Source organism: Mesocricetus auratus, unplaced genomic scaffold, assembly GCF_017639785.1.
Source record: "Mesocricetus auratus isolate SY011 unplaced genomic scaffold, BCM_Maur_2.0 Super-Scaffold_100676, whole genome shotgun sequence".
NCBI lineage: Eukaryota > Metazoa > Chordata > Mammalia > Rodentia > Cricetidae > Mesocricetus > Mesocricetus auratus.
This window is the reverse complement of record NW_024429266.1, coordinates 81,571-98,361: the sequence shown is the minus strand read 5'-3', so window position 1 is coordinate 98,361 and position 16,791 is coordinate 81,571. Positions and strand designations below refer to the sequence as shown.

General features: G+C 37.5%; 1 protein-coding gene across 4 annotated transcripts in view; it reads right to left on the bottom strand.

Annotated features, from left to right (window-relative positions):
- Cr2 (complement C3d receptor 2) overlaps positions 1-6,840 on the bottom strand; it is a 34,860-nt gene extending 28,020 nt beyond the window's left edge. For 2 of the 4 annotated variants that reach the window (XM_021234572.2, XM_021234573.2), the window contains exons 1-2: positions 6,614-6,840; positions 1,045-1,224 (exon numbers count right to left, since the gene is read on the bottom strand). In XM_021234572.2, coding sequence (XP_021090231.1) covers positions 1,045-1,224; positions 6,614-6,689 — 256 coding nt within the window. In that variant the 5' untranslated portion in view covers positions 6,690-6,840. Of the gene's footprint in view, positions 1-1,044; positions 1,225-6,613 lie in introns of those variants that run through there. The other 2 variants (XM_021234577.2, XM_021234575.2) reach the window with 2 other exon arrangements.
- Between the last annotated feature and the right edge of the window lie 9,951 nt (positions 6,841-16,791).

The window sequence follows — 16,791 nt, the reverse complement described above, 5'->3', positions numbered from 1 at the left end:
CATTTCTTGTCTAGTATTTCTTCTATAGCATGTCATGAGTTTAATTTTTAAATTATAAATATGGGCATATTATATTTCCTCCCTAAAAATTATGACTTTCCATTATTCACAGGAAAAAGTACACAATCTTGGAGTTTATATGTACTCAAACCATACTGATCTTTTTCCAATTTTCCAAAGATACCATTTCTTCCAAACTTTTGCTCAGAAGGTCTCAATCTCCCTAATTCTCTTAGATAGCATTTAATTTTTATGGTTGAATAGCAGTTTATCTCTATTATTAAACAATATCATGAAATCTGTGTATATATCTCAGTGATAGAGTAATTGCCTAACCTGTGCAATGCCTTGCATTCAGTCCTCAGTTATACATTATATATGTGTAATTTTTGTTGTCCCTTACAAGATCTATTGTCTACTGCTTCACACATGCTAATTAATAAAAACATTCCCTGACAATGGTGTGACTGGGACAATATATGAGGCCACTGGAAGTGGGTCCAAGATCTAACACTAACGCACAAACTGACTTAGTGGAGCCCATTCTATATGGAGAGATTCATTGTTCAGTCTAGACACAGGAGTGTGGGGAGTGGAAAGGTGTCTTGGTCCTGCCTCAATGAGATGATGAGACAGACTTAGTAGACTTCCCAGGGGAGGCCTTACCCTGTCCGAAGAGCAGATGGGAGGAGGGAGGGGAACTGGGATTGGAATGTAAAAAATAAATTAATAAAAGAGGAAAAAAGAGAAATATATTTCTTGAACTGAATTTGGTAAGAAGGAAATGAAACTAATATTCTTTTGTATACTAGCATCTAATCTCTAACACAATATAGACATCATAGAATGATGTCATGAAGATGATAGGTTAAACCATGGTGATGACTTAAACCCTAGTACCCAGAAAATTGAGAAGTTAAAGGAAACAAAGAAGCTGGGATCACTGTTTGCTTGCCATGACATGCTAATTTACTTGTCTCTTTTTTCTGGAAAATGACATACTATCCTATATAGATAAAATGATAGAGCCAAAGGAATACTCACGTTTACAGGGCTCCTGAGCATCTGACCACTTGGAGGTTTCTAAGCAGGTGATTGAGAATGGCTTCCCACTATACCCAGGGAGGCATTTGTATTCCCAAGTTGTTTCAACCGCAAACTCAGACTTATCACTCTCAATAATAGGCTTAGCAAAAGTATACTTTGGCAGCGACTTACACTGACCTAGAAATAAGGACCACAGAAGTATCAAAGTTGAGAAAAGCTAAAGTTTCTCTCCTTCTTTCCTGCCACCAATTATCCTAACAATTTTGATCTTTAGAAGTAATACTGCCTGGAGCAATATTATCTAAGAAAATCATTCTGGTATGGATGGACACAGAGAAATTCAGAGACTGAAACAGTTTTTGAAACAGACCAGAGAAATAGCTGGAGAACTTTTTCATGAAATCCCACCCTCTTACAATCTTATGGTTTAAAACTGTGGGTTGATTTTTTGTTTCTTTTTTTACACAGTGAAGTTATGAAAAACAAGAAAAGCATGTCGAACTTCAGGAATGAATATATATGTATATATAATATAAGACACAAAACTCGGTAGGTGATAGAAGAAGATGAAGAAAGAATGCTGCAAGATATCAGCATTGGAAAGACTTTGAAATAAGGCCCTAGTTGCTCAGTAAATAGTGCCAAGTGACAAATGAGACTTCGTGAAAGTACAAATCATCTGCATAGCGAAAGAAAAAGGTGAAGAGATGGTTTGCAAAATGGGAGAAAGTCTTTGCTAACTAGATATCTAATCAATATTTGGAATATATAAAGACATAAAAAGCATAAACATCAAAAAAGCCCTCATTAGTAAGTGAACTAATGGAGTGAACATATGGTTCTCAATTGAAGTACAAATGTTTGATAAATATGAAAAAATGTTGAACCTCACAAGTCATCAGTGAAATGAAAACAAAAGCTACATTAAGGTTCCATCTTGCACTAGTCAGGATAGTAGTCATGAAAAAATAAGTAATAACAGATGCTGGTAAGGATGTATACAAAAGGAAACACTTGTAAATTGCTGATGAGAATGTAAACTCATTCAGTCATTGTGAAAATTAGTCTGGAGATTTTTCAACAGAATAATAGTAAATATTATTTAATAATAATAATGATAGATTTACCACATGATCCAGAGTTTTTGTCAATATTTACCCAGAAGATTCCAAGTCAACATGTCAATGCTGATTGCAGTACTATTTACAATGGCTAAATTGTGGAACCAACCTAGATGCCCAGCAACAGAATAGATTAAGAAAACATAATATGTATATATAATATATATTATGTATATATATGGACTTTTAGAAAAATTAAGTTATATTGTTTGTAAGAAGATGGATGCAACTGAAGAAAATAATATCAAGTGAATTAAGTCAGTCTCAGAAAAACAGGTATCTCTTTTTTCTCTCTCATATATATTTGAATGTTGAGGCAAATTGTCTGGGAGAACAAAATGAGAGGGGAGAAGGTTAAGAAAAAGAGGGTCATAGGATATGCTCAAAGTACATTATATAGTTGCATGAGAATTTCCTTATATAACCTTATATGATAATAATAAGAAATAATGATTTATGCACTTTTTTGGTGAGGTGAAAGGGAAGTTATGCCAGCTATTTGTACCAGTTATTTTTCTTATCATTGTGACCAAATACTTGACAGAAACAACTTAAGGGAGTGGATATTAGTTGGCTCATAGTCCAGGGCATAATATTCATCATTGTGATGGAGGTATATGACTGGAGCAGCTTGGTCTCTGGGTGAAGGGAACTGCAAAAACTGCTGATTGCATGACAACAACCCGGAAGCAGAAAGCTTAGCTGGAAGTGGGGAGGTGATATAACCTCCAAGGTTCACTTTCCAGATAGATCTACGGCTTCCTAATGGTACTACAAGTCAACTGTAGACCGACTATTCAGATATATGAGCTTGTGGGAGACATATTACATCCAATCAATAATGGGTACAATAAAAACAACAAACAACCTCAGATTTTATAATAAAAAACAGAAATATACAAGTAAAAAACTCTAAAAATTTTTTGGAGATTTTATTTTTTTATTTCACATCTAAGAGTGTTTGCCTACATGTGTGTATGTGCACTGTATGTGATCAGTGCCTGCAAAGTCCTGAACAGTGATAGGTCATCTACAACTGGAGTTACAGGTGATTATGAGGCACCAAGTGGGTGTCCAGAACCAAACTCTTGTCCTCTGCAAGAGCAGCAAGTGCTCTAACTACTGAGCCATCTCTCCAGTCTTACAAGTAAAAATCTTATAAATAAAAACTTTGAGCATATGGAACTAAAGTATCACAGAGGTCTTGTAAAGTCAAAATAACTTTAATTGATTTATATGATTATCTTAATCACGAAACTTTTAGGGTATAGAGAAAAATATATTTATTCTCCATTGAATTTATTTATTATTTGTGGTTTTTATAAGATAGAGTCTAACTATATAATAACCCAGACTGACCTTGAACTTGGAATCCTTCTGTCTTAACCTCCTAGTAGTCTACTTTTCACTATATTTATTTTAACTAGTAAAAACTTTCTTACGTACCAGGGAAAAGAGCTAGTCATTAACAATGAAATAAATTTCTGCCCTATAAGACATCTAAGAAACTGTAACATCCATACACTTGAGTATGTCCCTATATATGAGTGAAGACTCACATTTTGCCTCCTAAAATTTATTTTCAGTGGTCCAGAAATTCACTCTTATTCGGATCAGAGATAATCTAGGCAAAAAGCCAAGTTGTGAAGGCATCCAAGAGTAGAAGTATAGCTGAGAATTTACAAATTTTCATTTTTTCCCCCTAGAAGTGTGAGGCATGTAAAGGTGAAAGTTAAACAGAGAATGTCTGCTGACTGAGGCATTCACTGAGCACCCATGACTGCAGCCAAATGTAATCTTTCTCTAACCCTGTGCTTCTATTGGGGAACTGAAAAATAGTCACTGCGGTCAGGAGCCAGGTATTGCCTTAGGTCCCTCTTTTGTTATTCCTTGGTTTCTTCCATTAATACCCACCAACAGCAAGAAAGTCTTTAAAAAATATGGAGGTTTAAAAACAGTGAAGATAGACTTCACAATGTGATCCCACTTCTACCAGTTACTCAAATCAGATAATAATGTATGATTATCAAATGTAAGAAAGGACAAACTAAATTATCTTCCACAATATGGGAAACCATTTAAACTCCTAAGATTTGATCAGTGGTAGCAATACAGACTAAGAGGAGTACAAGATCTGGAAAACACAAAGGAAGAGGGAATTTTATAATGTGACTTTCCATGTCAAAATGAGGCAAGAATTATGTTTTCTGGGTGAGGGTTAATGGAGGTCTCTTCTCTGGTAAGGAGACCTTGGACTTTTATTGAAACTACCCACCTCCCAGGCCACAGTACAGAATCTCCAGAGGTTGTTTTCTCCTCCAATCAGATAGGAGAGAAGGTGTGATGTCTCAGGGGCTAAAAGCACTGCTGTCCACTCTGACTGGCCAACTGAGTTTAATCCCTGGAGCCCACGTGAGGAAAAGAGAGGGATAACTCCTGTAATTGTTCTCTGACCTCCAAGCCCATGCCATCAAATATACAGCCTCCCCCACATGCAAATAAGCAAACAAATAAATACATGTAATAATTTTTCAAAGAAAAAGAAAGGGTAGTCTATAAGCTATTGCATGATATGGGTTATCTTGAGAGTCCCTGTTCCCTCTTTTTTTAATACAATATTTTTATTTAAATAAAACAAATCTTATTTTACATACCAGTCCCAGTTCCCTTTCCCTCCTGTGCCCCCATTTCCCCCACAATTTACCCATGCCACCCGCCCCCACCCACTACTTAGAGAGAGTGAGGCCTCACGTGTGGAAATCAAAGTTTGTCACATCATTTGGGGCAGGAGTGAGGCCCTCCCCACTGTATCTAGGTTGAGAGAGTATCCCTCCATAGGGAATAGGCTCAAAAACACCAGTTCATACACTAGGGATAAATACTGGTTCTACTGCCATCGACCCCATAGACTGCCCAAGCTTCCCAACTGACACCCATGTTGTTCCCTCTTTACCTCTTTCTAGCATCAGGAGTAAAGATCAGAGTAGTGACTATTTAACACAGAAGGTGTTTCTGGAGGACAGGGTGCAGTTAACCATTTAGATCTAAGGGGCTTTACATGGATTACTTAGATGTTCTTTGGAAGTCGATGGAATATTTATGTACAGGATAAAAATAAATCTGAAAAGTTGGCCAGAAATCAAGAGGGGATGGATATCATTATTGAGAATTATCATCAAATGTTTTAATACTGGGATTCCTGGCTATCTAATGGATGAGTTTTTAAAATGAGAGTCATGTATGTTAGTGAAAGTATGGTACTAAGCACAAAACATCCATCACTAAACATGAAACGATGTCCAGCCATCCCTAGAATTTATTTTCCAGTACAAGTTGTACCAGAACTAATGTATAATATTCAGACCCTTTACTAACTAGATCCACCATTAACTGCTAATTGATACTCTTAGTGTCAGCAATCAAGTGCCCATGACCTAATTTCTCTGGCAGATTCTGATATCTCAAAGCTCTGTGAGACGGTACCACAGCTCATTTCTAACTTCATTTTCATATATGAGAAACTGAGGATTGGGGTTCTAACAGACTTTCTAAAATTCACCGAGATATTGATATTTGCTTATAGTAAACATCTTATAAACCTATGAATATATTCACTACGAGAACAAATTGTATTGCGACTTGCCAAAATTCACCCAGCTATTGAGGTTTGCTTACAATAAATGTCTTATACCCTATGCGTTCACTACCATAACAAGTTATACTATTTTAAAAGCAAGTCAATCTATGAAACAAAAACAACAGCAAGGAGTACCTATGGAAGCACACACCATTACAGAAGTCACAGTTTTAATCCATGTTCAACTTTAAAAACCAACTCCAGTTAGCTTTTAAATATCCTCTCAAACAAAATCTGAGACCCATATTGGAGAATCAGGTATTATTCTTTAAGAAAAGAAGCAGGGGCTCAACGACCCTTCCATGCATGGCTGGAGAGGATTTCTGCATGCCAAGAGGCACATATGCTCCGTGATCCTTGAACACAGCCTGGGACCCGTGGTGGAACTATTTGGGCTCTTGCTGAATTCTCAGGAGGCTGGGAGCCTGAAAGGAAAGATGGAACCACCGAACCAAGGCAGCAGTCCTTCCAAAGCACCCATGTGTGGTGCAGGCTTCAATGGTGGTGGTCCAGCTCCAGAAGAGGTGGGGACATTGTGCATCAGACAGAGACTGTGGGAGTCTCCAAAGCTGTCCGGGACAGTCAAGTATCCAGCAGGATCCCTGCATCCCTGGTTTTGTCTCTAGCCTTTGTGTAGCACAGAAGTTTTCCCAGCCCTGGAGGAGTTCCCCTACCCGTCCTCCCAGGGACAGTCAAGTATCCAGCAGGGTCCCCGCATCCCTGATTTTGTCTCTAGCCTTTGTGTAAGCACAGAAGTTTTCCCAGCCCTGGAGGAGTTCCCCTATCCGCACTCCCGTGCCCAGCTCACCTAGAACTCCTGGCGTGATGAGAGTGAAGAAAACCCAGAGCGAACCCAAGGCTCCCATGCCACCGCAGCGGCCCATCTGCAGGTTGCTTTCTGAGTGTTGTGAGCCTCTAGCAAGGATAAGAGAATTTGGCTAACGGCCGGCAGCTGGCAGTAAGCTGTGAGGAAGGACTCTTAAATAGTGTCTGCTCAGCGCTGGGTACTGAAGATTTGTGGAGCACATCTGCAGGTGGCCAGGGGCGGAAGAGGCAGAGAGGGGTGGCCCCAGGGAGGTCTGCTTTTGACTCAAGCTGGGTCCTGTTCAGCTCCTGGCATACCTACTTTTTGCTGATTATGCAACCAAATACATTAACCTTTTCCCTGCCTACATCTGAAACGTTTTTACAAAATAATACTCATTCCTACTAATCTACAATATTCGTATGCTGTTCTAATTTACAGTATTGCATTCTTTAACCTGCTTTGCATTTTATTACAGTGAATTCATTTCCAAACCCAATTAATGTAGTCAGCTCTCAGTTTGAAAAAACAACTTAAAGTGGAAATTCAGGAATAACACTGCCTGGTATTGCAGTCTTTTTTACTCTAGTGTAAATAGTGAAAATTTTATTTTCTGTATATCTGTGAAGGATTTTTCTAAAGGTTAATATTTTAGAAATTTTGTCTCTCTGTCAGTATAAAAATATATAAAAGGATATATCTTTAACTATATATTTGGGTAATATAATCGTTACATTTGATATTTTAAAATAAATTATAGGCATTTGTCTCTCCTTTAAATATCTTACTGTGTATTTCTTAAAAATAAGGACATGTTTCCACAACTATGGTACAATGATCGATTACAGAACACTAACACTGATACAGTGCTATTTAATTATTGTATTCAAATTTTGATGATTATCTCAATAGTCTGTTGTGGCAAAATAAGAACATCAAAACCATCTACCCTTCAGGATCATATATTTGATTTTTGGGTCTTTTTTCTCTAATTTGAAAGATATCTCTGGGAGTGGGAGTTTGTGTGTGTGTGTGTGTGTGTGTGTGTGTGTGTGTGTGTTTTATGTGGTTGTACATGTTCATGTATTTGCTCATGTTCATGAAGATGTATGTGGAGACTAGAAGCTAATGTCTTTCTTGCCCACTTTCTACCCCAAACTTGCAGACTATGCTAAGATGACTGGTCAGCAAGTTCCATTTGCCTGTTTCAGCCTCCTTTGTGCTAGGATTGCAGGTATACTGGGTGCAGCTCTTCCCTGGACTCTGGAAATCTAAACTCAAGCTCTTGTGCTGGTATGACAAGCAGTTTACTTACCGAGTCCTCCCCAACCTGAGATCTGGAATTTTGTTGTTTCTTTCATTGTTTGTCTTTGATATCTTTGAAGCACACATAATAATCATTTTTTCTAGAATGACACTTAAAAGTATTTATTATACAGTATGGTAACAAATTACCCTAAGATTAGTAGTGGCTTAAGGTAAGACTAAATAGTACCTTTCAGTTTCTGAAGTCATAATTTGGAAGCAATTTAACTGGACTGGACATCTGTCTTCCCTGATATTGTGGTCAAAATGATAGCTGGAACTATAGTTATCTGCTTGACTGGGACAGAAAAGCACACAGAAGGTGTAAACTAAGCAGCTGTTGGCTGGATTCCTCATTTCTTCATCATGTGTGTGTGGTCGTTGTGCTGTTGGGTTGCAGGGATTGAAACTTCTCACCTTAAGACAGCTAACTGGTTTCAGATCAAGAAGGACAAAAGCCAGAATGCCTTTAGTGATACTCAGCAGTCATGGGATTTTCAGAACAAAGATCAGCTCTTTTCAGAGATACTATGCATGGATGGGAATACTAGGAGTCAAAGATGAAGGGGGGCCATCCTGGAGGCTGGTTGCCAGCATCACTCAGTTTGGTTTGATATAATGTTTCTTCACAATTAGATTGAAATATTTCATTTTGGGGCAGATATATCAGAGGATGGATGCTGTGTGCTCGTCTGGATGTACATGTTGCCTGATGATTCTTTTATTGGTAGTGGTCACTTGTATCATATAAGCAGGTGTTTGTAGTGTAAAGCTGACAAGTATTTGGTGGGAGGAATATTTCATTTAAAAATCAAAATTTCACCTGCTAATTTTTGCTTATAAATGATTTTTGTCATATTCAATTATTACTTTTATAACTCCCAAATGATAGCTAGCCATTACATTTATATTCATTAATTGGTATTCCACTGTAAAGAAAATGTTTCTCATCTATTCATTTATTGATTAATTTTTCTATATGAAATCACCATGAAACCAGTGTCTATATCAGTATGAAATTACTTATTTAATGAGCCATGATCTTTTACTGAAGTTATTTAATTCCTAAATTATTCATGAGTTGCCCTGTAGAATATCTCAAAATAGTTCCCGTTTCCTTTTTGTCTAATTCTTATAAATTTTTGAATACTTCAGCGTGTGATTTTCTAGATCCACCATTGGAATTTGCTCTCTTTCTCTAAGGAGTATTGGTTCTTTATTTTATTTTATTTATTTTTTCCTTTGGTTTTTCGAGACAGGGTTTCTCTGTGACTTTGGAGGCTGTCCTGGAACTAGCTCTTGTAGACCAGGCTGGTCTCAAATTCACAGAGATTCACCTGCTTCTGCCTCCCAAGTGTTGGGATTAAAGGCATGCGGCACCACCGCCTAGCCTTATTCTTAATTTTTTTAAGTCAATATACACGTTTTCATTTTGCTTTTCTTACCATGGTTATAGTCTAAACTCTGAACACTACATTCATTGCTAGTGGAGTAACACTGCTTCTTTGCCTTCTCTGCAGACAGAACAAGGAAAAGTACTCATGAAGCATGGAGTCTAGTCCTATGTCTACGTAAAATTTTTCCTTTTTATATCTGCTATTGATCCATATTATGTCTTCTAATTCCAGTCTGTGACTATAGATTTTCCCCATCTTTCCTCTATCTATATTTGTAACTCTGCTCTCCAAAGTCAAATTACTTAGTTCCACAATATACTTATTTATTTGTTCTGTAGAGAAATAGGTTTTAGGGTTGCTAAATTTATTATGGCAAAAACGAAACCTGGAAAACATTAAGGTTTTATTTGTTCATGCCCTGAAAGCATAGAAACCACTGTTCTACAATGTACAGTATTCTCTTTCATTCCTGAAAGTATAGGAACCCTAAACTGCTTAGGTTAAGTATTCTCCAGTGTGATTATTTAGATTGGCTTATTTCCCTTTGTATACATTTTAGTTTCTATTTCATCATTTTTACATAGAAAAAACCTAGTTTTATAATGTCAAAACTATGTAAAAATGTATGGAAATGTCTCTTCTTTTCATTCTATTTTTACCTACTGTCTATAGGTAATATATTTCAGTATTGTTTATCTACTTTATTTTTGCACCAGTGAGCAAATACATATTGTGTTCTTATTTCTTTTTCACACATAAAAGAAAGCATGCTATAGCTTAGGGTTATAACTCTAACCTTAGGGTTATAACTCTAACCTTTTTTTTTCACTTAACCAATGTGTTGGACTTCACTCCATATACAGTAAGAGATATTTCTTACTTTCTTTGTTGCTGCATGGTACCTCACTGAATGGGTGAACTATGACTGATTCAACCATTTTCTTACATGAATATGTTAGGCAGTTCAATAAATACTCTTAGTATTAACAGTCTCAATTCCCCAATTAAGAGGCACAGATTAGATTAGATTAGATTAGAAAACAGGATCCATCTTTTTGTTTTTTATGTTTCTGTTGTTGAATGTATACCTTCCGTTAAAAATTCTACAAATGAAATTTCTAGGCCAAATGGAAAACATATATATGATTCTGTTGCAGAACTCTGTCCTTTAGTTATGATATGGGCATTGCTTTTAAAACATCGGAACAGCTGCAATTATGCACTGGAGTCTCATAAGCATTCAAAGCTCGACTCCTCCATGAGGATATGTAAGTGGTAAGCATTTGCTAAGGATGAGGAGTTTTGTTGTTGTTGTTGTTCAATTGTGTAGCCACTGTAAGTTGCCTGTGCTCCTGTAAAGCACACCATTTAAACTCACTGGTTCACCAAGCTAGACTTACTTGGAATCTTCCATGGATATTGCACTGGTACCCTACACAGGATGAATAGTATTTGTTCATGTCTTCCTAGGAAAAGTCAACACAACAAGTAGCATATACATTGGGTTTATAAGATGCTAAAGCACCCAGGAGGGGATAAAGAAAGGCAAGGCAGATGATGAGGTCTATCTTGGCCCCTGCAAAACAAAAGTAACAAGAATATGCCAAGATAGATCCTCTAGGCGAACTTTCAGAAGGCTTTAAAGTCTGAACAACAGTCTGATAAAGGGGTAGAAAAGATGTGAGTGCTTCCTACTATGCCCTCTGCCGAGGATGAGGATGAGGATGAGAGCCTTCCTAGCCATTACTCTAATGGAGTAGCCAAGTTAACTCACAACTGAGGGCTACACAAGGCACCTTGAGGTCCTCTATGAATGTGTGAAATACTTGTGCTTTAGTGGATGTGGAGACTGAGTGTACATTGATTCATGACAACTCCCTAAGCATTGGAACAATGAGTAGCAGTGAATGGACACAGAGATAGAACAGTCAAGGAGAACAGGCTAATCTGTGTGCCTCAGTACTTTCAATGACAAATTTATGATGAAAATTAATAGAAGCTCAAAGGGTCACACCAGGACTGCCGTAGAAAAGCCAAGTAAACAGTTCCTATAGAATATTGGTCCCAGTCATGGAACGAGATAGAAGCTCAGATATAGGCTTAGAACAGCAATTATTAGCACTATGCAGGACATTTCAACAGATACATTACAGAGTCAACTTTAGTAACAGTTAAAACAGCGTATCCAATTTTGGGCTAGACTTAAGGCCTTTAGCCCACCCTCTTTCTGTGATAGCACAGAATCAAATTCTGCAAAAATGGCATGTATATGTACAGTAATGTGGTTTCATGTCCAAGAGCTCTGCCACCAATGCCATACAGGTTGTGCTGTGATCAGTATCCTTTCAAGTCTCTGAGCCCCCTTGAACTAATGGAACCAAAATCCAAACCACACAAAGTACTGTCTGGAATTCTGGTCATGTCCATAATTGCCTTGTGCACTGATGGCACCACAGAGAGTACCAGGTAGGAATGAATGGTAACACCAATACAAATGAACACAGCTACCATACGGTTTACTTTCCAATTGTTTCAAATGACACACTGATTTAAAACCTTTGGCTGTTTGCTATCTTCCTTCCTCCCTGCCACAGAGGTAGGCAGCTAGACAGGGGGTTTTGGAGGACACTTGGAACAAACATACTGGAATCTGGGAAAAGGGAGCTCTTCTCATGCCCAGAGTCTGCTTTCATTAAACACAAGTAACACATAACAATTTGTAAATATATTCTATACCATATTCTTCACAATATAGCTCCCTTTTAGTTGCCCATGCCACCATAACTTGTTGTAAGTAACCTCAATTAAGTATGTTGTTCATGAAGCTACCCTTGATGGAATCATTTCTTTGGTCTGCTGTTACCCCATCTATTGAACAGAAATAGTTGCTCCAGGGGAGAAATCATGTAACACATTCCTACCAAGAATAAATAAGAGCACCTGTGTTCACTAAGTCTTGTGTTATTTTCTTGTAAAAACAATATTTTACTAATTCATTGAGCATTTCATGTAAGATAGTTTGATCACATTTATCCCTTCCTACAGTTCTCCCAGATTCATCCCACATCCTTACCCACCCAACTTCACATTCCCCCCAAATAAGACCATTTAGTACAATTTCTACCACCCAGATAAATACTGTTGGTTGGCTGGCCATGCCCTGGAGTGTAGTCATATCCTTAAAGAAAACTGATGCTCCTTTTTTCAAGGGCTTGAATTGCCTATGTATTGCCAAGAACACAGGTGGGAATGGGCATACTGCTTGGCCAAGAGCCCACAGATTGCTTTAAGATAAATAAACCAGTTTCTTCAATGATTAGCTTCTCCCAGTCAAATATTTTGAAAGTCAGTTGAAGGTTCCTGTCATTACACTAATATGGGATATCTGCAATGCTTAACTATCTAAGCGCATGACTTGTAATATGGATATGCTGCATACAACATGTTATATGTGCACAAATAAAAATAAACTTGTAGAGACTTCTTGTAAAAGCATTCTGGTCAGTCAGCTTAAAGAGCAAAGAGGAACTGCTTATTTTAGGGGATTTCCATGCTGTCATGTGGGTTATCCCTTACAAGTGAAAGAAGTTCATTCATATCATAGAAAAGAAGGTTCTTTCCTTTTTGGAAAATAGAAATAATGTAGTATTAGATGAGAAGAATCAAAATCTAGACTATGGTTAGGATTATTCCTTTCCTCTCCCAACCCATCTCTTTACATTCGTAGGTGAGTACTTAAACCAATACTTGCTAAAATAAACAACCACAGAATACTTATTTTCCTTGATTTTGAGTATGCATATGAATGTATGTCTTGTGTGTGTGTGTGTGTGTGTGTGTGTGTGTGTGTGTATGTGTGTCTTCATGCACCCATGAAGTCCAGGAGAGGGGAGTGTATCCTACAGCTTTAGTTAAAGGCAGTTGTAAACCACACAATGTGGGAAGTGAACTTGGACACTCTGGGAAAGCAGCAAGTGATCTTAACCACTGAATCACCTCTGCAGCCCTGTCTCAGAATACTTCTATCTAAATTGTATATGAAAATGCTCTGACATACATTGCAGCGTTAAAACAAGATGATGGTGCTGGTGGTGATAATGGAGTGTGGTAATCTGGAGAATACTGGGCAAGAACATTTATAGGGGCTTTCTGGTACTTAACATTGCAGGCATTTCATGATCATTTTTTTTATTTCTTTGAGGTCAAGACATAGAATATTTTCCTATTATTTGGAGCTACCTTCCTGCAAAACTCCTAGATTTTTATAAACTATTTGACCACATTTAACCTGTTTCAGGTATTTTATTTATGGGATACTAAAGCAAAGTGCTGGCCATTCAGAGTTCCTAGATATGCAGAATACCCAAACAAACTACTCTTGGCCCCCAGGAATGGTGATTGTTAACATCATGGCATCCAATGCTCCAGAAGAGTAGTGAAAGCCATGAAGTTGCGAAAGAGGATCTCTAGACATCAATACTCTTTCTTCGTTGCTCTTTGTTTCTCCTGCTTATTTTTATCCAACTTTTTGTCTAAACAGAGATCATTGATTTCTAGAAGATGTTGGTTAGTCTCATCACCTTTCACACTCATACAAAAATCCTTCATTTTTCTTCTCAACCTAGAACTCACTTTAAACAGAACTGTAATAATCAAAATTCTGGGTGACAGTCAAATTTCAAATGGTAATTTTTCAGAACTCTCTAATTCAAATCAGAAATCAAAATGTAACCAGAAATAATTTTTAAAAAGGTTTTCACTGAATTTAAACATTAAATTGAAATATCTATCTGTCTTTGTTAGGGTTTCTATTGCTGCAACAAAACACCATGACCAAAAAGGAAGTTGAGGAGGAAAGGGCTCATTCAGCTTACAATTCCACGTTGCTATTCATCACCAGAGAAAGTCAGGATAGGAACTAAAGCATGGCACAAAACTGAAGGCAGGAGCCGATGCAGAGGCCATGGAGGATGCTCTTTACTGGCCTGGTCCCCTGACTTACTCAGCCTGCTTTCTTGTAGAACCCAGGATCACCAGCCAAGGGATGGCCCCACTCATAATGGGCTGGGCTCTTCCCCCATCAATCACTAATTAAGGAAATGCCTTACAGATGAATCTAATGGGGAGAATTTCTCAATTGAAGTTTCCTCCTTAACATATAATTTTAGTTTGTGCCAAGTAGACATAAGACTAGCCAGCTATCATCTATCTATCTATCTATCTATCTATCTATCTATCTATCTATGATCATCATCTATCTCTATCTATTCTCTGTCTCATATTACAAAAACAAGTAGGTGTAATTTTTAAAAGTCACTTTGCTTCTAATTGGAAGCAAAAATGTTTCTGAGAGTTGGAGTTCAGTTTGCATATTATGAAATATTAGAGAAGGATTGGAGAGATGGCTAAGCAGGTAAGAACATTTGCTGCTTTTGCAGAGGACCTAGGTTTGGTTCCTAGCACCAATATGGTGGCTCACCTTGTTGATATCTCTAGTTTCAGAGAATCTGATGTTCTCCTGTGGCCTGCATGGGCACCAGACAGGCACGTGATTGTACATACATGCATGCAAACAAATGCTCATACTCACAAAGCAAAAATAAGTAAAGCCTTAAAATAAAAATAGAAAAGAGAAGTTAGAGATATTGTTTCTCAATATTAGAGATAAAACAAGTGAAATAATCTTGAATTTGATTTTTAAAAGCTGTTAAAGACTGTAGATAGTGTTTTTATTACTGACAATCCCACTACCCCTTGCAGTGACCTCTATAAATCTGTTTTGTTCTTATTTTAAAGGCTATAACTTATTAACTGGTAAAAATATTCAACATAATTAGCAATGAAAATTCAACTTTTCCATTATAGGGATGATAGCATCTATTAAAATTGTTAAACTTATTAATACAATTTTAACATACCTGTAAGAGCCCCAAGTCAGTATGTTTGAGTTTATAGAAACTAACAATCAAAATAGCTTTTCTGTAAACACAAAAGCAATGAGACACAATAAAAACAAATTTAATAAAATATTTTATAGTTTTCAGTGACTGAAATTTTTCTAAATTTTTGAGCAATACAACACTGTTTGAGGTTATAATATTTTCAAGTATGTTTGTGTCATGTGTGTATGTATTATGTGTGTATGGTATAAACAGATTAATAACATCTAAATTTTACAAATGTAGGATAAAGATAAAAAGATCAAAGTTCATTAAGGATGTATAACAACAACACAAGACAGTGAACATTCAGTCTGATGGAGCATCTTAACAAATGTTCTACTTTATTTTAAATCACTGGTGTGTGGAACGGAGGCATTTAAAAGCATCTGTTAAACCAATATGGAGTGCGGACAGTACACCATTCTGAAGACGTAAATGCTCTTGCTGGCTAACACATGACAACATGAAAGCCAGTAGCCATTCCAAGTCCTCTTATTACTACACAGCGAATCGAATGACTCAACCTTCCTTCAGAAACGTTAAAATCAATTTATACATTTAAGTTAAATAGCACGAGAATGCTAGTCAACTGCTCTGTCTAAACATACTCCTTATTATATTACTGTTCACTAATTTTTTAGGATTCTGGACGTTTTCTGATAGCAGTGTTCAAGACAGTAATTCCATATTATGTTGTGTATCCAAAAGTTTTACTTCAAAACACTTTATATAAAAATAGCGTAAGGTGTAAGATGTGTAATTGCTCAAAGTGATTAGAAATGCAGTTTTTTCCTAAAGATCATTTGTTGTATACACCAGCGCTACTTGGACTAGTGAGTTTGAAAGCTTAACAGCAGTCCTGAAGATTGGTTGAAGGACATTTTGCCCTGTGCTGGGAAGCCTGGCTTCCACTGTCTTTTAGTTTCTTCTTTTATTTTCCAGCCAAGCAAAACTATGCAACTGCATAGAGACATTACTGTTTAGCACAGCTAACTGTTACATACTGTTTTTTTATTTGTTTGTTTGTTTCTCCTTTCTACTGCATTAATTTTTAACCATCCTAATAGTTCACATGTCTTCCTTTCAGATTAGCATTCTGTGTTTGTGTGTGTGTGTGTGTGTGTGTGTGTGTGTGTGTGTGTGTGTGTGTGTGTGAGTTAGGACTTTTATGATTTTAAGTACAGAGAGCGGTCACCTGCCCAATGCCACACAGCAAGTGAGTGGCTAACTGGGATTTATCTTAGGTTTGTAGGAATAAGGAGTCAAGGACCTTGACTGTGCTCAGCGCCAAGCCCACTGTCATTGAGCTGGGCCACAGCCCTTCTTCTTTCTGTTTTCCAATTGGGGGTCAGGCACTGTCTATTGGCGGGAGAACCGCAGGCACTGCAAGGTCTGAGAGAAATAGGAGGGTAGGGGTGCCAGGAGTTTACTGGGAGGGGGGTCCTTGGACCTGGTGCCTGGGAGGAGGAGGCAGTGCAGGTGCAGGGGCATCTGAGCCACCTGGGAAGGACTCAGATGGAGCCGTCTGATGAGAGCT